Here is a 24,939-nt window from a genome sequence, read left to right as displayed (position 1 = left end):
AGAAGAGACATGAAGAAGAGGATTTTGCACAATAGGTTACCTTTAAAGCTCTTATTGATCTGATATTTTTGTAAACTTAAGGAAAGTACATATTTAATGTTTCAGACGTCATACCTCGTCGTTGGCGGCGTTGAGTTTGGAGGTGAGCTCCTCCCTCAACTCGTCCAGCTGCTGGCGGAGCGTCGTCTTCTGCTCCTCCAGAGCGAGGCGCTCCTTCTCAAACTGCTGATCCAGCTCCTGTGGAAAACCGTCAGAAACACACGTCAAAACAAATGAGGGACGGTTTCATCCCACAGGCAACAAGACTGTTAAACACCTGAACTTTTGAAAGAACATCCATAACATTCATCTGTTTGCAACTTACATATATCAATATTCCAATGACTTGTATATAGACTATTCTGCACTATTTCTATGATGTTTTATTTACTTGCACTATTATCAGTTGTATTGTGTTGCACTGTGGGAGGAGCCTGTGACCTAAGATTGTCATTGTCATAACTCAGGCTATAAGCAGAAATCCTGAAGTCAGATGTAAAACCTTTTAAGACCTTTTAAAGACCCTCTCCTACATTTTAAGACCTCATCGCCACTTGGAGTTCTAACCGGTTACCTTGGCGACACACTTTACCTCACATTGACTATATACAGTATTGATTGTCCTTCCTCCTTATCTTCCAACCATTTGGACGCAGACTTGCATTTCCCCATAACGATGTAGCTTAGCAACCGGCGTAAACGGACCTCCGCGCGCTATCAAGCAGTGAGCGTGCGATGTCCTGTTCAGATGACATCAAATCCAACAGGATGCCATAAATAAACTCCACAGAATCACACTACACACCTACGCAATGATTACATTCAGGCAGACTGTAGAATACAACCTCTTTGGACAGTTTATATACTTATTGAAAACAAGCTACAAAATGGAATACCTTGGAAAATGTCGTTTAATACTTTTTAATAGCCTTCATTTTCGCTAAATTGATTTGATTGAACTTTTTGAATACTTTTTAAGACCCCGCGGATCCCCTGTAACTACACTATAGCTTTGTACCATTGACAATAAAAGCCTTGAATCTTGAATAAAAGTCAAGAAGCATCAACAAGTAAATGTCTTGCGGCTATGTCGAGAATTCATGTCCAAATCCAAGATGTTCAAGTTGTATTGGAAGAGAAGTGATATTTTATTCATATTCATGGTGTTATGACGACTCTCAGATACAGACATAAGTAGTCGATGTGTTGAAAGATTTATTTCCATACAGACTGGACTTTTCCCCTAAAAAATAAACAGAAACTCTTCATATCTCCCTCAGTTTGAGTGCAGAACTAGACTTCCTTTGCCATTATATTCATCTGTGCAACATGCTCTAAAAATACCCCCGAACTATTGCATTGTCCTTGACAGCATTGTTAGCATAATAAAGCTTATTATGCCTGCTGATGAATGGGGAGAGATTTCTGTTATAGTGCGAAGCGATCGCTGCTTTCCAAGGACAATTAGAGCTGGGGGAAAATGGCTGTAATGTTAAATGACATTTTGCACCATTATTCATTACACAAGAGGATGGAGTTTGTAACAAAAAGCCATACAAGTATCGACTACTGGGACACAGTTCCATAAAAGTGAATGGAAATTCGACTGAATGAGACAACGAGTGACAAATCACAGTAATTCATGTGTGATGACATCTTGAATTTCAGTGGAGGACGTGATAACTGTGAGGAGTGAATACTGACTGACGCTAATATGTGAAATAGTTTGGTCTAATCTGGGATAAAGAATGGCCTTTCAAACGATCCAGAGTTTGCACTAACAATCTGCTCCTGCTTTCCCCTAAGAGGCCGCTTCTGCTTGCAATAGTTTCAACACTCTTATGCAACGGTAAAAAAAGACAAGAATGAGGCTGGTAGAACAAACCCCGAGGAGATATGTCCGATCTGATGTTCGCCTGAAGCCTCTCCTCCCACAGGTCCTCACAGAGACTTTCATTGAGACTATTCCTTAGTAGAGAATACATTGGTGGAAAGGGTTTCAGGCAGAAATCTGGATACCTAACTTCAAACTTTCTTCTTATTTACCTGCTCTGCTAATCATGTGCTAAATCAACCAATCAACCAATCAATCAAATATGATGAAGACTCAGACTCATCATGAAGACTCGGGGGAGACACGGTTTATATCTCCATCTTCTACAGTATGTCTTTAAAGGTCCCATGTCATGCTTTTCCGGTTATCACCCGTCCCCTTGTGTGTTATGAAGGTTTCTCTGCATGTAAACGGTCTGCAGAGTCACAAACCCTCAAAGTACACCCTGTAGCGAGTAAAACTCTAACACAGAGAAGACCTGTCTATGCTGCCCCAGAACGCCTCGTTGGACATTTCTCTTTTTCCATTGTTTACTTCCTGGGTATAGTGACGTATTTCGGGTACAGTGACGTACCCATACCCAAATGGACCCATTGATCCAAATGGACCAATCCGTGGAGCCGTTAGGTTGTCCTCACACACACACACTCCCAGCCAGGCTGCGCGTGTGTGTGTGTTCGGGCTGGGTTTCGCTGTGTCTCGCTGTCTCGCAGACGGCCACAGGGCTCATAGGGAGGGGGGGGGGGGGGCAGGAGCTCCAACAAGCCGTTTAGGACAGAGAGTAAATACACATACTATACAGAGATGCTGTATGAGAAACCAATGTGAGTTTGGAACATTGAACAATATAAATCTATTTTAGTAGACCTCAACAATTGAATTATGATCAGTAGAAATGGCCATGACATGGAACCTTTAAATTATATCCCAGCCCCTTTTCCATGGTAGTTTGTAGCACTAACAGCTGTATCATCAATTATTTTGACCCTCATGCTTTGAATGCAACATTGACATCTTCCTATGGTGGTATCATATATTATGGCTAATGAGATGGCATTTAAATAACATGTTTACTTGTTGTGCAAAAACAAAGAACATTAGCATTCATTTAGAGTCCTATCCACCTGATGAATGTTAGTCCAATATGTACCATCCTTTCAGCTCGACCAGCTTGCCAAATACTAAATGCTTATATCATGTGTTGGGTGTTTGGTGCTTGGCAGCTAGCATTACAGTTTTATTGAAAAAAGAACACGGTCAGACTTAATCAAAATAGTAGAAATGCGTCCAAAAACCTGAAGAATAAGCTGAGAGATGGTAGAAGAGCTGAATGGGGACTAGGTGATAATTAACTCTGGGTTTGTCAGCCTGCTTTCAAACTACACTTTGTAATTTGATACATTTTTAAACACATATAATAATGAGTGCAGTTTTAAGCGCTTACAGTAGGTGTAAACAAGTAGGTATGTAAGGAAAGAATGACATAACACGTGTTTAAGATTTAGTAGAAACAATACATACTTTCTGTTTTAGCTAATTTTGGAATGATGATGCGAATTGTCTAAATAAAATAAAATATCATCCATGGTCATCTTCTATTTCATTTTATTTATCCAGGTGTGTCCCATTGAGATCATTGATCTCTTTTTCAAGGGAGACCTGCTCAAGTAGGTTCCACATGAATACATATAAACATAACAGAAAAACAAAAAGGACATCATACAGCATCATTACTGGGATTACAATTTACATAACTATCCACATGAGCAGGTACCAACAGCTTCCGATTGAGTAGCATCCAACCGAGCTTTAAAAACATTTAGTGGCACCAGATTGCTCAGTTTCCATTTCAATTGCAGACTATCCCAAGACAGTGGAGCTGCCATCTTCCCTAAGACAGTCCTAGCAGCTGGCACATTTAATAAAACCACAGCATGCGATCTCAGGCAGTAGCCACTTACAATTCGCCGTGAGATCAGGGAGCAGATGTAGGATGGAAGTTTCCCTAACATGGCTTTGTATATAAAAATGTACCAGTGACTGAGCCTCCGTACAGTTAGCGAAGGCAAACCAGCCCTTGCATACAGGGCACAGTGATGGGTTAATGCTTTACAGTTTGTCACACATCTCAGTGCACTGTGATACGCAGCATCTAACTTGACCAGGCAATTGGCAGGTGCATTCATATACATCAAATCACCATAGTCCAGCACAGGTCAAAAGGTCACAGAGACTAGCCTGTTCCTGGCTTCAAGCGAGAAACAGGACTTGTTCCTGGAGAAGAAACCTAGCCCAAAGCCCCGGTCACACTGTCCCGAAATTGACACCCGATGGATACACGAATATGGAATTGTGAATTTCGCACGAAGATGGCCCCGAACCACACACGAAGGCAACATTTACATTACATTTAAGACATACAACTGCAACGAAAGTACCACAAACAATTATGTTAAAGCATTATGATACTGTGCTGATATTTTCAGACTTTGTTCTTTACTTTCTCCGTCTTTATATGTAGAAGATATTAAGTTTTCTCCGTCATGTTGTTTCCATAGCAACAACAACTTCCTCGCCTTCAAAATAATATATGATATCCTTTTTAGTTTCACAGAACACAAATTGGGTTATTTACATAATATGTTTACATGATTTTGTTGTGCAATAAAACAGATGGACACACGATAAAGGAAATGTTCAAATTCATCTCTGATCGTAGCAACATCGGGACATTCGTGAGGGCATCTTAAGCCATGCCAAAGATTTTGCCACCGCTCACGAAGTTGCTGCCGGAGCCTGAGAAACTCCACCGGCGGTCATACGACGGTTTAAGATGCCCTCACGAATGGCCCGATGTTGTTACGATCAGAGATGAATTTGAACATTTCCTTAATCGTGTGTCCATCGGGTGTCAATTTTGGGACAGTGTAACAGGGGGCTTAACCCTCAGTGTTTTAAGCAGGTTATTGACATGACGTTTAAAAAGTGAGACAATCATCAAGCCAGATACCAAGGTGTTTGTAACAGGTAACCACTTCCAGTTTTATTCATTGGGTAGTTACACTATCTACAACAGGCTCTGGTGTCTTTTGTCTATAAGATGTTCGACCATGTTTAGGCTTCAGCAAAGGTAAATTTGCACCTAAAGTTCTCAATGTTTTACTGACTGAATTATTACAGGTTTTTCTATAAAAAGAAAAATGTCAATGCACCATATCAGACACACAAATCTCAACCTTGAATGACTCTTTATGTCAAAAAATGTGAAATGTAGAAACCTTAATTGATACATAAGGTGACTTCCAGCAGTCTGGTCATATTGGGCATCATATTTGTCAATTTAGAAGGAGAGTCAGGAGGAATCAGGACACATCAGGATTCATGTCATACCGCGCAGATCGATATGGAGGGCGAGAGCGAGGCACTGCAGACACGTTCATTTGTATTCTGAACGCAGCCTCCTCTCAGACACCTCTCATTATCATTTAAAGCGATGAAAGAGTAGAGGTGATGAAAGAAAAGATGATTAACTAGACCTGATGAAACCTGGACCAGACAAAAGACTCAAATGAAGACGAGTGGAGGGATGAAGAGGCGTCTCCTTGTGTGTCTGCCCCTGTGATTCAGCAGAAAACTGCAACAAGAGGAGGAGAATTCAGATCATGCATTCAACCTTTAAAGAGGATATTATGCTCATGTCCAGGTTCATATTTGTATTTAGTGTCTCTACTGTTGCACCTCTTTTCACCCTCTGTCTGAAAAGTGCTCTGATTGGTTAGCTGGCCGGCTCTGTTGTGATTGGTCAACAGCTTAGAGAGGTCCCGCCCCTTAGCCTATCATGTACAATGTGTTGGAGCGCTAGCCAATAGAAGCTTGAGTGTTACATAGTGATGTCATTGAAATGGAAGTAAACAAAGGAGTCCAATTGAGGCGTTTCAGGTATTTCTGCACCAACACCGTCATAGCGCTAGGAAATATATTGATCAATATATCGGGACGTGAGATTAGGGGTGTTTCTCAATGTCGAGTAAAGCTGCTCGAGAGCCACTATTTCAAGGATGCTACGTCATCGAGTCCCGCCGAAAGGACTGTTCCAATGTCCAGGACGCTTGGAATTCTACCGAGGCCGGCGTCCTTCGTTGCGGGACATTTTCGAGGCTGCACATGTGTATCCTCCGCGGTCTTGAAATCCCCACAATGCTTTGCGTACGGACCAATTTCCCAAAATCGTTGGCGGAAAATGTAAGGCGGGGCCTCTCATATGACCTGCACACTTGCACACTTGCTAGCCTGTCCCATTCTTCGTTCATCCTAATGCCAGGAAGGATTCTTGCCTAGCCTCTGAAGGACCTGACTCGGAAGACATGTCCCACCAAGGAAGCGTCCTTGACATTGAGAAACACCCTCTATATTAACAAAGAATTTGGATTTCATAATGTAGCACATGTCTTGTCTTTTCTTGGTTTTAAAGGCAGATTTAAAGTGGATTGATGTCATTTTCTGAACTTAGCAAACTGTTGTAGCTGTTCAACATTTTCCTTTACCCTATTAGTCACAATATTTACATTTCAGTCAGACAACTCACGTGTTTCTTAATATGTTTATTAGAAGCAGCATATAGTTTGAGTTGGCGACTAGGCTCGGGCCTCATAACTCCACAGATTTACAAAGAACATTGAGTAATGATTAGATAACTATCCCCCGAGCCTACAGGTGGAAGCTTGGGTGATGGTGGGGTGGAAGCTGGGGTGGAAGCTGGGGTGGAAGCCGGGGTGGAAGCTGGGGTGGAAGCTGGGGTGGAAGCTGGGGTGGACGCTGGGGTGGAAGCCGGGGTGGAAGCCGGGGTGGAAGCCGGGGTGGAAGCCGGGGTGGAAGCTGGGGTGGAAGCTGGGGTGGAAGCTGGGGTGAAGCTGGGGTGGAAGCTGGGGTGGCGGTGGGGTGGTGGTGGGGCAGGGGAGCAGCAGCAACATGAAACACAGCAGCAGGAACATGAACGCAGCAATAGCAAGTGAACACAGCAGCAGCAGCATAGCGAGGCAGAGGCAGGAAGACCTGGCAGCTTCAATAGAGCGGCATGTTTAGGAGAATGTGTTTGGTTGGTTGTCAGAGGGACGAGGCGCGTTACGTGTTAATGTATCATTGGTGCTCCAGTTGACTGACTGAACTAGCTCGCAGGCTTCACCCCATTAGTGACAATTATTTATAAAAAATCATCTTACTGTGTTAATATTTCCCCCAGAAAATCCTACACTTGGGGTGAATAAAGTATCCATATCCATCTATCAATCCAAATATCAAAACATCATCGTCACAATATCGATATCTAGGTATTTGGTTATCGATACGGTGATGTTTTATTTAAAGTATGTGTATGAATCTCTTAAATATGGCTTTTCACTTTCAATTCTCACTGGTATCATTGTCCATGTTTTACTTTGTTTCTGTTTTGCGTTTATTTGACATTTAAATTGTTTTATTTTAACCTATTTCAATTTACTGTCAGCTTTAATTCAAGGGAATCTCGTTAGGATCATGTTTTATCTTGTTCTGTATTTATTTTAATATTGTTGCTATGTGTTCCTGTAAAGCACTTTAAGCTGCTTTGTGCATGAAAGGTGCTACACAAATAAAGTGTATTATTATGGTATAAACAAAAGTGAATTATTGTGCATGTCAGTTCACAATGGGATGTAATCTGAGAACCTGAGCGCTTGCATATGGAAAAGCAGAAAGCTTCTTCTCTTAATGCGGCTGTCATCTCTGACGGGCTCTTCTGTGGAGTATCATTAAAAACACGTCCTCATTATGCAACTTTGATGCAAGAGAATATTTGATCACTTGCTTCCACATGGCCGTGTGTGACTGGAATAAAGGACCCGCTGGAGAGGGGGCTTCATCACGAGGCTATTTCAGGCTGCATTATGGAGCGCCGTGGTTCGGAACAGCGAGACCCCGGGGCTCATTAAACGTGTCCCAGGACCCAATTTGTAATCCTCAGGAGCAATTTCACTTATGATACCGAAGCTGAAGTTTGGCTATTTGAACAGAGAGCACAAGAGGGAACAAGTGAGGAGCTGCAGGCAGATTGTTGATGCTTTTTTCACCCTTACTGGCTTAAAATGTCTTTAATAGTGTCTCACAAAGGTCTAAGTATTGTTCCAAAAGCTTTCCTGCCTCTTTATTGAATGAGCAATTGGTCTTTCGTGATTTAAATGCAGATAATGTCCTTGTTATTGTTCACTCTGAAACCCATTGATTTATTTTCTCAGTCTGTACAAAAGATGGTTTTCAGCTGATAGCCTTGACTGTAAAAGTTAATATGCAAGAACATTGAGACTAACCTTCATGCTTCTTTCTTTTTTCAGACTAAGCTAGACTCCTTTAATGAAAATGAGCGAACGTGCACATTAGATTAGCTCTGCAGGGTGCGATCAGTGGAAGAAACCTGAAGGTTAAAACGTAAATAAGCATCTTGAAGGGCTAAAGACTGCTTTTGCTGACCTCACTTCACTCAGGAAGAGGGAAGGAAACAGGAAGTTCTTCCCAAGGAGTAAAAATATATACCATAGAATATGCAGTAGACAAGCAGTGAAAAGCGCCATCTAAGAAGTGTGTGTGTGTGTGTGTGTGTGTGTGTGTGCTGTATATGTGAGGTAAAGCCCAGTGAGGGGTCGTCACACACTGTGCTAAGTAGGTAGCGGTGAAATATTAATGCTGTACATTTTACACACACACACACACACACACACACACACACACACACACACACACACACACACACACACACACACACACACACACACACACACACACACACACACACACACACACACACACACACACACACACACACACACACACACACACACACACACACACACACACACACACACACACACACACACACACACACACACACACACACAGTCAAATCCATCTCACAGCTTCCATTATTGTGTCCTCGTTTTGAACACTTAACCAACTTTAAACTTTAAACTTTTTCCACTTGCAGTTTTATATGCAGTAAATGTCAGCGGCGTATAAGCAGGAATTCAGATTTAAGGGTCCTGCTCTCATTTAAATGTCAAAACTCCCACACTGTCTTCAAATCTGACTTTCCAGACTTGTTAGAGAGATATTTATGCTTATTATATATTTGGTCACATGGTCATTTTGCCTTTCTTAACTGTGAATTTGACGAAATGCATTCTGTCGTTGTCCACGTCCACACTTCCTCTCAAGTGTACGTAGTTTGTTAATCTACTGTATCTTCTGCTTCACAACGACCCAGTAAAGCAGCTGTGAGTCTTCTTGGTGAATAGGAGCAGTAGCAGCTTTAGCATCGCCCAAAAATAGCACATGAGAGCGCTTCTTATCACCTGTGTGAGTCATCGACGGCTCCAAACAGCTGCCTCAAAATATGCTTTCATTCACAATTTTCCTGTTCGGCATCTATTTTCTACCATCATCAGCGTCATCCAGAATACTCACATTTCCCTCCATCCCGGGGGCAAATGAGCTCAGAGTTGTTCGTAAAGTCACGGATGATGAATGAGTAAATATAAACATTTTCTCCCACATCAGTAGGCCGCATTCCCGCCTGCTTCTTAGTCGCTGTTATAGCATCCTTTTGATGTATTTTACTCTTTATAAAATACAAATAAACTGCACATTTCCTGCAGGTATCTGAGCTCCTGTCACTTGGTATTCCTGCGTGTGATGTCGTGTTCATTTCTATTTCAACCTGTGCAGAGAGATAACACAAAACCTGAGTCCTAGCTTTGAAACCGGTCTCTTGTATTGCTCTGGTTGACATGCTGTGTGGTTATGAGCATCGTTTCATTTCCTGCATTGCAGCTGATTTAAAGTAATAGCTTTTAGAAATGTTATGTGAACTCAAAGCCCTTCTGTAGTTTTTAAGCACACAGGAAATGTGAGATAGCTGGATAAAGCAGGAAGGGAAATTCCTGCTTCTTTATAAAAACACCACAACCTGAGGGTACATCTTAACGTAATATATCTTGAATGTCCAGGCATTAAATCCAAGCTTCCCCTGACCTCTCTTGGTCTGTCTTGAAACAGTTTCCATTCCTAGAAATAAGTAACATTTGACGGATATCTTTACTATCAGAGTTCCCGTTTAAAACACAGTTCAACCTCAACCAATTTAAACTAAATACAGTCACCTTTAAAGCCCCTGTCACACTGTCCCGAAATTGACACCCGATGGACACACGAATATGGAATTGTGAATTTCGCACGAAGATGGCCCCGAACCACACACGAAGGCAACATTTACATTACATTTAAGACATACAACTGCAACGAAAGTAACAAAAACAATTATCTTAAAGTATTATGATACTGTACTGATATTTTCAGACTTTGTTCTTTACTTTCTCCGTCTTTATATGTAGAAGATATTAAGTTTTCTCCGTAATGCTGTTTCCATAGCAACAACAACTTCCTGTCAACTCGCCTTCAAAATAATATATTATATCCTTTTCAGTTTCACAGAACACAAATTGGGTTATTTACATAATACGTTTACATGATTTTGTTGTGCAATAAAACAACCCGATGGACACACGATAAAGGAAATGTTCAAATTCATCTCTGATCGTAGCAACATCGGGACATTCGTGAGGGCATCTTAAGCCATCGTATGACCGCCGGCGGAGTTTCTTAGGGCTCCGGCAGCAACTTCGTGAGCGGTGGCAAAATCTTTGGCATGCCAAAAAATTGCCGAAGGACCTTGCGAAGGTTCATTTTCGTGTTTAATTCGTGTGTCAATTTTGCCCTTCGTAAGGCCATCGTGAGAGCATCGTGTTATCATCGGTGCCATCGGGCATTCGCCCCGATCAGAGTGAGGGCGAATGCCCGATGGCACCGATGATAACAAGATGCCCTCACGATTTGACAAGATGCCCTCACGAGTGCCTTACAAAGTTGCCGCTCACGAAGTTGCTGCCGGAGCCTGAGAAACTCCACCGGCGGTCATACGATGGCTTAAGATGCCCTCACGAATGGCCCGATGTTGCTACGATCAGAGCCGAATTTGAACATTTCCTTAATCGTGTGTCCATCGGGTGTCAATTTCGGGACAGTGTGACAGGGGCTTTAGCATGAGTGTGCTCAATATTCCTCCGTTTATACAATATAAATGTGGTCAGTGGTGGGTTGTTAATCAGATTAAAACATATGCAGAGAAAACAAGACGTCTGTCATCCATAATCACCAGTCATCCATTAACAGGCCTGTTTATCATCAACAGACTGAGGTGGTGCGACAGGTTCAGATCGCTTGGCAGGCAACACCTCCAGAGTGAAGAGAGACCGAGAGAGACAGCTGGCATGTTGTCACTCCTGAATATCATCCTGTTTAAATGTTTAATGTGCAACGGGAATGGTGGAAATTGTGAAGAGAAATCCATCAGGCTTCAAGGAATGTGTTTGTGTTCTTACTGTGTGTGTGTGTACCACTGCAGTACGTATATATTGAGTCAATTGAAGCTATTTGAGATAAACTACTTTATACAGTATGTTGGTAATTAGTTAAAGCTATACCAATACTTGATATTTTAAGAGCACTTTGCAGGGCTTGGTGCATTTGTTCGAAGCTGTAGATCAGGGGTGGGGAACCTTTTTCCTCTCAAGGGCCATTTCAATTTTTACAACATCCTTCGAGGGCCGTACAAATTATTGAACTCAACGTTTGCTAAAAAAAACTAAAATCACAGCCCATTCATTTCGCCTTTCTTTCATTCTATCCATGTGGACATGATTTGGGGGGGGGGGGGGGGGGGTCTAACCTCATCTAGTGGGGTTTGGGGGCATGCACCACCAGGAAGAATTTTTAAATGTTGAAGTTAAAAGCATCAATCTGGTGCACTTTGAGAGCAACATGAAGAGATCTATGGATACGTCTCTACACCCATATGAAACAGAACTGTAAACAGATTTTTTTCTTTATGGATATTTTACAAATCACTTCCCTTTTAAACTGTATTCTTGTTTATTAATAACAACTTTTTTTTACTATCATATTAGTATTGTATACCTGTTTACTTTATTCTCTTATTTTTCTATAACTATAATGATCATATAAAGATGTGCCTTTACCTCACTGGTTGGAGAAAAAGCTTCTTCTATTCGTTAGCATAGCTAGCTAACCAGATGCTAATAACAACAAAGTTATTAACTGTATGATCAGTATGACAGATGAACAGATCGCCACTGGGCTTTCAACTAAAGACACAGACACGCAGAAACTGCGGCATGTGTACAGCTCCTTATGGGTACTGCAATTTGTGAAGTCCCGGCCCGGAGCCGCGCTCTGGTGCTCTCCGTTAGAACTACACCCCTGTCAGACGTGACATACCACGTGATGACACGTTAGGCTCGTGTTGTGTTCAAGGACCCTGACCTTGGCCAGGAAAAACAGGCACTCGCTTGTTTAATTATTTTGCGGTCTAGATTTCTTGAATTGTTTTCTTTTTTGCGTGCGTTTATAAATTACCTCGAGGGCCGTACCAAATGGTCTCGCGGAGGCCGGAGGTTCCCCACCCCTGCTGTAGATGAACCTATGACTTCAACAATCAAACTTATGTAATTTAGTAGCGTAAAAACTATCGTGATCACTTGTGTTTTTCGTATAGTAACCAGATCGTTCGCCAGGTTGGATCAAAATCGGTATCTTTCACCAACAACTGTCTAAATATACCACTATAGGAAATCTAAAAATGTTTTTGCACAAGTTATTATTAATCTGCATTAAAGCAGACTGAACCAGGATCAATTTAAACTACGCCTTTGAAGAACAAACGCAACTAACACAAAGTCACATGCATTTCAAAATGAATCGTGTCTTCATTGTGTATGACCATCTGATGCACTCTGATATCATCTGATATTCTTCATGAGGCCTTCTGTTTTCATCCTAGCAAGAATGTGTGTGTGTGTGTGTGTGTGTGTGTGTGTGTGTGTGTGTGTGTGTGTGTGTGTGTGTGTGTGTGTGTGTGTGTGTGTGTGTGTGTGTGTGTGTGTGTGTGTGTACTCACGGCCAGCATGCGGTTCTTCTCCTTCTCGGCGTTGTTCAGAGCGTTCTCCAGGGTGACTCTGTGTTTCTTGGCGACCTCCTCCAGAGCCCTGGCCTGGCTGTCCTTCATCAGGTTGGTCTCCTCTTCGGATCGAGCCTGGATGTCCTTCATGTCCTTCTCGTGGGACGACTTCTCATCACGCAGGGTCTGAGGGAAACACCAACGAATATGCATGAACACACACGTTTAGAAATATGCACAGAGTTGTTTTGAAACACACACACACACAGAGAGAAAGGGCTCGGGCTGACATTCAACCCATATGCTTTTTTTTTTTGAGCCACATTTAAATGTTTATTAAGTGACCGCCAAGAAATACATCTTAAACTCTGTCTGTTTGTCTCTATCTCTCTCACCCCTTCTCTCTTCTCCTGAAGCACCAAAGCCCAACAGAACATTTGTAACCGACTCCATGTTGGATTACTGATAAAGGGGTTATTCATTATAGAGAGACACAGAGCAGCAGATGCTAACCATTATTCTGATGTTGGTGTTTGTCAGCTGTCGTCTGCAGCCTCAGGCGTGACGAATGCAAGGACTTTTTGCTAAATCACGGCCTCTTTTAGATACTCTTGCTTCACATCTCAAGATGATACCAGATTAAATTGTTTTCTATTGCACAATAAAGAAGAAGAAGCAGACTCATTGCCAAAAGTATCGTCTGGAAAAACAACGGCATGACTAATACGCGCGCTAGCTTGGTTGAAAAATAGTCTGAGACAGACTTTTTTAATGTTTTTGCTGACTTATTTTGAAATGAGAACCATTCAAAAAGTTCTTTAATATGCAAGATGGTGATTTAATATGAAAAGATTACGTCTAAAGCTAAAAAGTGTCGTATTTCTAATATCTATATACTGTTGGCCTTCTGCTAGCGAAAAACATATCTCAAAATTCCAATTCCAAAACGTTTGATCAGCTGACGAACTTCCTGTTTGAGTTTAAATGCGGTTTTTAATAAATGGCCTAATCTCTATTTTCTATCCACCAGTGCGAAATTCTTGTAATTTTTCGCCTGGTCTTAAGATTTAGTTTGGAGTGTATATTGATTGATGTACACTACGCCTAGTAAGAGTTGTGTGATAAGACAATCACTGTTGTGGGGGGGTTAATTGGGATCATTTGGAGCCTGCTCATTACTCATTTGCTAGTGATTGTTTGAGTAGTTGAATAAGAAGGGAGCTGCTTCATAGATTTTTAAACTGCAGGGATAAAAGTGAAATATAGGAATGGATATCAGCCAAAAGATGGATCTCAAAGGACACAGAGGAGGAAGAAGTCCTGCTGATTTAAGTTGTTTCTGAGCTCCATATATCGTGTGACAGTCAGACGAGCAGACAGCCAGGAACAAACGGTAAATTGGTTTCGCAAGGTCACAGAAAACAGCGATGTTTCTGAGGAACCCAAACATGTAATCTGAAACCCATTTACTTTGAGTTTAATCAAGCGAGCAGCTGTTTCTTCATCACATGGGTTTAGCAACATTTTAATTAGCCAAACTGCGCCAGAAAGACACATGGGAGCAGAAATATCAATCAGTGAGATCTGACAGTGGGATGACTGAAGACCCTTAAAGCAAGCCAAGACCCTCTCTGTTTATAAACTTTATTAATCCCGGTGGGGAAATTGTTTCTCTGCATTTGACCCATCCTAGTGTTAGGAGCAGTGTGCTGCCATTTTGAACGGCGCCCGGGGAAAATGTTTGGTGGGAGATTCTAGCGAGAGATATGGATACCAAAAAAGGTTTTTTAAACAGCAAGCCAAGCCCACAGCTGATGCTGACAGCCCCGCTCCTGCCACTCGCTTGTGGCAGACCACCCTTGAAAGTTTGCTGGGGAGACGCCCGGACAACAACAGCCATAGCTAAATGGGGAGGACGAGGACGAGGGGCTGCGTTAGATCATTTGGATCGCATCCAACGTGTCGACTGCACATCACAGCGCATTATTTTGACCCACAGTGGGAACTTCAGTCTCATGCTTTGACTGTTATGAAGACAGAGGAGTAAAGCAATAAAGCATATTTGTCCACTCATATGTTGATAAGAGTATTAAAAACTTGAAAAATATTCCTCTAAGGTGCATTCAGAACAGATCAAAAATGTGAGATTAATCGCGATTAACTATTTGAATCGACTGACAGCCCTAATGAAATTAAAGCACAGCGATAAAGAATAAATGGGCCAGATACTAGGACTGTCAAGATCAAGTTTTTGAACATACTGTAAGGTATCTGCCAATACAGAGTCCAATGCAACACTTACATTCACCCACAGGATTATTGACCACATGTGTAGCCCTCTAACATGTATCCTGGTTCAAGACTACTCACTTGATGAGCTTAAATTATTCATATTATATGAAGGAGAGTGGAAACTGTAAGGACGCTTGAAAACATATTATGTTTGTGATCAAGTTACGCGTGGAATTAATATTAATTAGCAACAGTTGATATGGATTTCAGTCGGCATCATCTGTCATTTTAACCTGATATTCAGCACTGGCTCAACGATGAGAAGCTGCTAGCTGAGTATTGCATCATCCAATGAGGAAAATAGAAAGGGATAGAGAATCTGTTTCCATCAGAGCTTAATGAATTATGCTAACCTTGGTGTCAGAACAAAGTTAGTCAACAGTGCAATACAATAGTTTTTACATAAGAGTCAAATTGTCACACTCATACAGATGGAAAGGCTGCACCATACAGCTAAAGTTAAAATGGAGGAGAGCAGCACGGCTGTTAGAGCCACAATGGAGTCAACGTTATTATTTCGATTCATAATTTGATAAATGATTTAGTGATGGAGGGGTGATTTGTGTTGCCGTGGTGAATATGTTTTGATGAAGTGATATATATATAATATGATCTGTTTCCGTGTTCCTTCCGGTGTGTATTTAAGTGAGGTAATTGAGGACAGCCGGCGTGCTCGGAGACCTGGTGAGACGGGGAGCGGAACAGTTTTTCGACCGCAAATTGCAGACAGAGATTGGTGTTGCAAATTGGACTGTAAACAAAGTATAGTTTAGTTTATATAGAAAAGTATATCGCCGAAATATTGTTTAAGATTTGTTATTTTGAGGCTATTTAAGTCAATACTTTTTTGTTAATAAATTACATCTTTTTGACTGAAAACCTTCGGCTGCTTATTGTTTTGGATTGCGTGTCGTCAACCCCGCTCTATAGTGGCAAGAGGAAACCCTTGGATGCCACTACAACGGCAGTACAGTCAATAAACGCTTTGTTAGCTGATATCAAACCATTATTATATAGAGAGGCGAAGTCCCTCCCTTTCCGGGGGACCTCCATGGGACCTTATTTCTGAAAAAGTATGTATTGAAGTGAATGGAGAGAGAAAGATTATCTTTCGATCCCGTTTGAATTGTGCCAAAAATTACACATATGATGTTTGTCAATTTAAAAGATAATTTTGTAAGTCAAAAAAATCCAAATGTGTCGTAAAACTGTGAAGTAACACTTTTTTTGTGTGAAACCGCTCAATGAACTACATCTCCCGTCTCGCACCACACACCAAGACGGCCGCCACGTTGACACGTTTCACTTCTTTCTTTCAGAATGAGGTGAAAAGTATTGAAAGAGGTGAAAATCACTCCAAGTCTGGGCATGTTGAGAGCTGTACACACACACAAGGGGAGTTAGTCAATTCCGTAAGAGCCAGCATGCGGGACCGGGATTCTGGGATTTGTAGTCTTTCTAGTTGCGTATTTTTCATAGTCTTATATTTCAACAGTTTTACGACAAACTGTGACTTTTTTGACATGGAAATGATTTTTTAAGATTGACAAACATCATATGTGTAATTCATGGTACAATTCAAACGGGATCGAAAGATAATCTTTCTCTCTCCATTGACTTCAATACATGCTTTTTCAGAAATAAGGTCCCATGGGTCGGAAGTAGATGGGCGGGACTTCGCCACTCTATACCGGGATCAGCTCCAAGATCAGTCAAATCAAACCTTATCATTAACTCACACATATGCAAATCCTAACAACTCTGTCCTTAAACGACACATTTCCATCAACAAACAACTGCTTGCCATAAAAGATAAAAGCATTTCCTCATTGCCAACAAACGTGCCCTGCAAGCTGTCGTACAGATGCACGATGCATACTGTATTTGGACATTATCAGTCATAAAACTAGTGAGTTATTGCATAAATCAGACATTGGCAACAACATAAACACACACTCTAATTCCCCACCAGGGATGATCTTTTCTGAGCACTAATTGCTATAAACCAGAGGGTGGTTTTGGAAATCTCCCAAAAAGCGTCCATCAAGCTGGTCAAACTGCTGGGTAGTCGTATGGCCAGTCCCGCCCAGAGGAGAGCATTGAACAATAGGGATGGAAAACATATTGGGACGTTCATTTTTCCTTTTTCTCAGAGAGACGAGAAGGGAAAATAAGCAAAGATCATAAAACACAGGAATGAGGAAAAAGAGAGGAGATAAGGAAAGGGAAAAGCCTCCCATTACTGTAATGACTTTTCCACAACGCTGTATAATTAAGTCAGACCAATAACCTTATCTGAAATGGTTTTTATTTGCTAATGTTGCTCATTTTGAAAACACAATTAATCCAAAAACGAATCCATTAAAGCGTAGAAGCTACAAAGCCCTTCACACACTTTTAATATCACCACATTTCTTTTTCAAAATTTAAGGATTTTAAGTTAAAACATTCACAACAGTCATCTGTTCGACCTGCTGCCCGAGTCGGGCCGGCGCTACCGTTCACTGAAAGCCCCCACCTCCAGACTCAAACAGTTTCTTCCCATGGGCCATTAGGACAACAAGTCCCGCCTCCCCTTCAACAAGGCAGCACAAGAGATTCTCAATTCCACCTCTGAGGACCTCTCCAGAGATGCATGGTTGGCGGCTGCTTGGAAGCAGGAGTGGGAGCTAGCCGGGCCCCCTCCCGCATCCACCGTTACATCTGGGACCCAGGAGTTGGCGCCATAGGAGGAGACGACTTACCACGCCGGCAATGGACCACACTGAACCGCCTACGAACTGGGCTCGGTCGCTTCAAAACATCAATGAAGAAGTGGGGCCTGGCAGATAGTGCTGCATGCGAGTGTGGTGACCCTGAACAGACTGCCGAGCATATACATTAATAACCACCTGCCCTTTATATAGACCTCCCTCGGAAGCCAGCCTCTTCGACGTAGGTCCAGAGATGCGGGCATGGCTACACGACACTGAGTTGGACCTCTGACCCCCTCCAGGTTAGACTTGCTCCCACTCTGCCTGTTTTTAAATCTCGTTTAAAAACCCACTTCTTCTCCCTGGCTTTTACAGACCAGGTGACACTTGTGCTTTCAAATGTGGGTTTTTATCTTGCTAGTGTTTTGTATTGTTTGTACGTCGTGTAGGAGAGTTTCTCAGTCTGTGGCTTCTGATCTGGTTTCATTGTCCTGTCTGTTTTTCATGTATTTATGCTATGTTTTTATACAGTTGTTGAGGTACAGCACTTTGTTCAACTCTGTTGTTTTCAAATGCGCTATAGAAATAAAATGGATTGGATAAATGTTATCATAATTCTATTTTATTCATTTATTTATTAATCCTGGTCATCTCCATGACGATCCGAAGCTGTGTGCGCTACTTGCTGTTCGTAAAGGTCAGACCTTTTAATCTGTGTTTTAATATGTCTGTCTTTAAAGCCCTCGCTGGAGCAGTGACTATACATCTCGTTGTATTCTGTACAATGACAATAAAAGCTTTTGAATTTGAACAGTGAGAGAACTGAGGGACGTTGCTGCAGCCTAAACAGGAAGATGTGTTACAGTTTAAGACAGGGGTATCAAACTCAATTTCAACTCGGGCCACATTAGCATCATCGTTGCACTCAAAGGGCCAGTTTTATATTTAAGACTATATAAAAAGACATATATAAATATTTAATATATATAAAATAATGTATTATATTACATTTTTGCCTCTGCATTGGAGTATTATCGGATAGGGTAATAACTTCATAATTAACTACGTCTGAAAGCAGAAGTCTAGGGGCAAGTCTCTTCAGTGAGAATGTCATAAAATGTTTTAAAAAGAAAAGCCAAATTCTGAAAAAAAAGTCAAAATCCCCCCCAAAAAATGAAATTTTGAAAAAAAAATCTGTTTCTGAGAAAAAGTCAAATTTGAGATGCATTGTGGGAAATGTAGTTTATGGGCAACGTGCTTCTGTAAATCAGCCTGTAACCGTATTATAAACGTATTATATTCTTTGCAAGCTCTTGCGGGGCCACATAAAATGAAGTCGCAGGCCGGATTTGGCCCCCGGGCCTTGAGTTTGACACCCCTGGTTTAAGAGGTGTGTTATCCCAGAAAGACATTGAGATTCAGCAGCGTCGCTCAGCAGGAGGACTCTCAGAGGAACACACTGCACAAATGTCAGAGATAAAGGGATGGGAAACACACATGAAGCCGCAACACTTGACATTTAGCCGGCTGTGCTGGGTCTGCTGACTTCACTGTTCCTAAAAGCATCTGACCTTTAAGCCTTTTGGATTTTAAAAAGAGGGACAATTTAGTATTCAAAGTTTATACGATCGACAAGTTTGACCCTAATGATGATGGAAGGTTCGTTAAACTTTGTGGCATTCAACTTTTCTGAAACAAAATGACGAAGAGAAGTGTTTAAAGGTGTAACGATAGACAAGAAGACAGAAAACGAGTGGGAGTCCTGGTGAGTTTTATACATCTACATGCTCAGGCTTTGACATTTGGTCTCCTCTGTAAAGTACTTCCTGAAATCAATCAATAGTTCAAGTCAAATTGTTCTTCCACATCTACAAAGTCTGGCTTTGGGTATCAACTCCACCGGGGGGATTACTCTGTACAGACACAGAAATGTCAACGTTGCAAAAATAAAATATAGACGAAACGAAATACCAAATCGACTTGAGGACATGAATCAGTTTTGGGTAAACTGAGGCGTTAAGGTCAAAATGAGAGACGGCACAAGCTCCCTACATGAAATAACAAATATCCTCATCTTTAATATTGCAATCCAGACTTCCCGTATGATGGGCGGGCGCGATGTAACCAACTCTCTGTAGTCGGTTTAAACAATCTAATTAGACATTTAGATATGAGTAGGGGGAACAATCGATAAAAGACGGAACAATCCACAAAAAGCCAGACAATGGAACAAATCTCCGAAGCTAGCAAACCATCATCAACTATATCAAGGAGCTGCCACACCGTCTATCCACATCTAAAGACCAACAGAAGACCGAGAGCAAGGAAGAAATCAACAACCCTCGACAAGAAATCTACCGTAAGCTCAGAGAATAACAACGAGCTACAGACAGAGAAAATATTCAGCTTCTGAGACCCTGCAATCATGTTGTTCAAGAACGCATGAAGACCAGTGGTTATACTTTTTGGAACTATTTAAATCCTCAAATGTATACTAATATCTTGCTTTGAGTTTTCTCCGTGGTTTGATTGACTTGTTTTCTATGCGAGGCGCCATTGACCAAAATACGAGCACAGAATAACTTACTGTATCTGAAGGAGGGAAAAACAAGTCTGGAGCCAAGTCTACAAAAAGCTTCACACACACACACACACACACACACACACACACACACACACACACACACACACACACACACACACACACACACACACACACACACACACACACACACACACACACACACACACACACACACACACACACACACACACACACACACACACACACACACACACACACACACACACACACACACACACACACACACACACACACACACACACACACACACACACACACACACACACACACACACACACACACACACACACACACACACACACACACACACACACACACACACACACACACACACACACACACACCTTCTCCAGGGACTGCAGCTGTTGCCTCTGCCTGTCGTCCAGCGCCTGGCTCTGGCTCAGCAGCGCCTCCCTCTCCTCATCCATCCTCAGCACCTTGTCCTTCAGGCGGCTGCGCTCGTTGTCCAGGTCTCTGATGGCGGCTTCCTGCGTCATCTGAGTGGCCTGCAGGTTGCTGATCTGACCTGGGGGGGGCGTGAGCACAATGCAAACAGATGGGTGTCATCTAAATATTGACATTCCTGGAGGTTTCTTGTCACAAACACCAACTGGAGTCAGAATCTTTAACTTCGAAAAGGTCTGAGGTTTCTGCTCTCCTTAAACCTCTTTAAACGATGGTTAAAAAATGTCTTGTCTTGTGTAACCATTAGCCAATCAGCAACCAAGGTAACCCCCCCGCCCTTATCACCTGAATTGTGGGGCGTGGGGAGGGGCTCCTTATTTTCATCTAAAGTAACAGAGAGAGAATCAGCACTTTGGAAACAGGGCTGAAACAGAGGGGATTATGGGTAATGCTGCAATGACCTGTTTGGTGTTTCAGCCAATCAGAGACATGTTCTGTATATATCTGAGACCTATATGTCTATAATATAAACAGTATCATAGGGGACCTTTAAACTTTAGCTGTATAGAGCAGACTTTCCACATGTATGAGTGATTTATTGTGAAAACTATTGTATTGCACTGTTGATTAACTCTTTCTATTTTTTTTATGATGCGACAGTTAGCACCTTCTCAGCGTTGAGCCACTGCTCAGCATTTCTTACTTTGACTTGGGTCTGGGTTTTCAATTCGTTTTGTCATTAGAGCAAAATTGCTTGATTAGCATGTTGTTGACCTTATTCATTAAACCTGACATCTTGGTCAGCCAATTCATTTTTCGAGAAGGAGGTACTTTTTGACGATGTCATTTAAAATCAACTTGGAAGGTCTAGCAGAACTTTGGAGAAGTCAATCTTTTCAGGGCATGGACATACATGCTGGGTTGAGGCGTTGTTATTTATGTAAACAGATAAAAACCATCTATAAAGCTGCACACATCTCACCCATGCAACAACTCTTTATGAATGTAGATGGATATCCATGCAGCAAGATGATGTTGAGATTATGAATCCCCCCAAACAAAGCTCTGATTGATAAATTGTCTCTAGAACTGGAGGACAATGTCATAAATGGGTAAGACGACATATTTGAATAACTGAACAAATCTGAGATGCATGGCTTAAATGTTATTGGTCTTAAAGGATGATTAGCAAATAATATGACACTTAAAACAAAAAAAATCTACCACTTCAATCTCAAGCTATATCCAAGGGCGACTGTGGCTTTTAAGAAGTGCGGTCAACCAATCTGGTTAAACCAGTGGTTCCCAGCCTGGGGGGCGCAGCGCTATTGCAAGGGGGGTGTGTGAAGCTTGGGAAGAAGTTGTAAACAAGCATTATTTGCTTGTAAAATCAATAGAATTGATACATTTTTAACACAACCGGCAGATACAAGAAAAGTGGCCTTTCAGCTATAATGCCCAAATCAACAAAGTATGATGAGGCATACATCTCCCTTGACATCTAAAGTGGTCGGTGTGGAGATCTCTCTCTCTGTGTGCGGGAGGCGGGGCCTCAGACTTGCTGCAGCACCGTGCACACAGAGATCTCCCGGAGGCCAACAGAGCGTTCAAAAGTGACAATCTACAAGGCTCAATGTGTACGATGCTCATTTGCCATAAGTGTTTTCAGCTAAACTCGGAAACACGAGCCATCTGTCCATCAGCTGGCCAAAAGGCATCATATTCATACGGAGAAATGCACCGTTTTCAACTTCCTTAACTCAGAGTTCTGTTGCCCCAATTACGTGTAGGGTGGGAGAAGTACTCATATCAAGTACTTAAGTAAAAGTAGTATACTGCAGGGTAGCTTGTGAATTTACTCCAGGTGTAACTAACGTCTGATTTAAGAGTTCATTATATTTCACATCATTATTCCAGATCTGTAAAGTAACTAAATACATGTGGAGTAAAAGTACACCATTTAGCTCTGGACTGACTGTAGTGGAGCAGAATTACAAAGAACCAAAGTGGAAATACTTAAGTACCTCAAAATAAGTGCAGTACTTGAGTAAATCTACTTACTACCACCACTGCAGGTATGTTATGTGTGCTAGCAGCCCATAATCCACAGTATACATTAAATGAATCAATGTGAATTCTGTTTCTAATCTGTTTAGTTTTCCCCCTAAAAACTAACCTATACAAATACTGTTAAAGAACCGGATCGATAAGCAGTATTTGTAATTGTTTCCATTAGGCCTCATTATTTCACAGTGGCACAGGATCAACTGCCAATTCAAGCACTTTTGTTCATGTTCAATCCATAATAACATATAAAATGATAGTTGGATCTTTTTGTCTTGTTATTATTAGCAGAGAAAATGTAATATTTGTACAACTATATACAATTAATTCTACCAATCTCGTGGGAACCGGGTTAGGGGGGGCTCGAAAATATTTCCAATTACCCAAGGGGGGCCTGACTGGAAAAGGTTCGGAACCAATGGGTTAAGCTATTATGTACTGTACTTGCTGCGGTTTAGCAAACAGTTATATCAGACGCTGATGTAGCCATGGCTCCATTGATTAATAATAGCTTACTATATTTTGACACATTAACCAAAGAAAATAAGAACCAAGTGGTAATTAAATGGATGTTCGTTTAACAACCAATCAAAGGAACAAAGAACAACCGTAGGTCCCTCCACAGTTTAAATAAATGATAAGCTATTATCAGCGCTGTATTGTAAACAAGGCAGAGCAACATTCACCACCTAGATGTTATTTTTCTCCTTCACATGCAAATAGCTGTGGTGCAACATGATGAAGCGCTCTCATTGGTCACGAGGAGCTCATAGGAACTAATGGGCCGAGCATAATTCAGCCGCTATTGCTCACACATTTTCAGACAGGCAATGTCGTTTCACAAAGGACTGACGGAGAGACTTCATGAGATATTAAATCAGATCCTAAACACGCCACCATTTACCCGACACGAGTGCACACAAACACACATCTTAACCCGGGAATAAATGATGTGTGAAGGGCTTCTCCTTCCTCTGAGCGGCTGGGAATACCATTAGACTGGGAATACAGCATTACGCCATTAAAGCGTTCCAGGCCATGATGCCTCAGAGAAGATGAGAGGAATGTTATGGGATGTGTTTGATGTGTTTTTGCACAACAAGCACAGGAAGTGTGTGGTGGGTAGCATGGGTGAGCCAGCATTATGAAAACAAGGCCGTATGAGTAGAGATGGCAAAAGTACACACATCCTTTACTCACGTAGAAGTACAGATACTCGTGTTTAAAAATACTCTGGTGAAAGTAAAAGTACTGACTAAACTTCTTTACTCAAGTCAAAGTAAAGAGGCTTTGAAATGTACTTCAGTAAAAAGTACCCATAACTAGCAGCTGTTTTAAAGAGTACCTGACCTCCCTTTATATTAATAGAACAATAATGTCATCGTTAGCTAATGAATGTTTCCATGCTGAACAACGGCAACATGACAACGTTTCCATTGGTCCCTCTTCTTTAGAGAAGACCAGGAAATGATGGATACACGGATAGTGTTCAAATCAATAGGCACGCAATGACTCTAAATAATAATGATCACGCCACCAAACACACATTCAGACTAAAGGAACCAGCCTGTTTGGAAAATGAGAGAAGTAGAAAGTTCAGGTATTTGAGTTCAACATGTAAGAAGTAGAAAGTACAGGTATTTGAGTTCAACATGTAAGAAGTAGAAAGTACAGGTATTTGTGTTCAACATGTAAGAAGTAGAAAGTACAGGTATTTGGGTTCAACATGTAAGAAGTAGAAAGTACAGGTATTTGTGTTCAAAATGTAAGAAGTAGAAAGTACAGGTATTTGTGTTCAACATGTAAGAAGTAGAAAGTACAGGTATTTGTGTTCAACATGTAAGAAGTAGAAAGTACAGGTATTTGTGTTCAACATGTAAGAAGTAGAAAGTACAGGTATTTGTGTTCAACATGTAAGAAGTAGAAAGTACAGGTATTTGTGTTCAAC

General features: G+C 41.5%; 1 protein-coding gene across 1 annotated transcript in view; it reads right to left on the bottom strand.

Annotated features, from left to right (window-relative positions):
* fam184ab (family with sequence similarity 184 member Ab) overlaps positions 1 to 24,939 on the bottom strand; it is a 191,299-nt gene that overhangs the window by 79,223 nt on the left and 87,137 nt on the right. The window contains exons 8-10 of the mRNA XM_079645322.1: positions 20,867 to 21,048; positions 12,933 to 13,118; positions 115 to 237 (exon numbers count right to left, since the gene is read on the bottom strand). Coding sequence (XP_079501448.1) covers positions 115 to 237; positions 12,933 to 13,118; positions 20,867 to 21,048 — 491 coding nt within the window. The remainder of the gene's footprint in view (positions 1 to 114; positions 238 to 12,932; positions 13,119 to 20,866; positions 21,049 to 24,939) is intronic.

The sequence above is a fragment of the Notothenia rossii genome (assembly GCF_949606895.1).
Source record: "Notothenia rossii genome assembly, chromosome: 8".
Lineage (NCBI taxonomy): Eukaryota > Metazoa > Chordata > Actinopteri > Perciformes > Nototheniidae > Notothenia > Notothenia rossii.
Note: the sequence above shows the minus strand (reverse complement) of the source record. Positions and strands in the feature narration are given on the sequence as shown.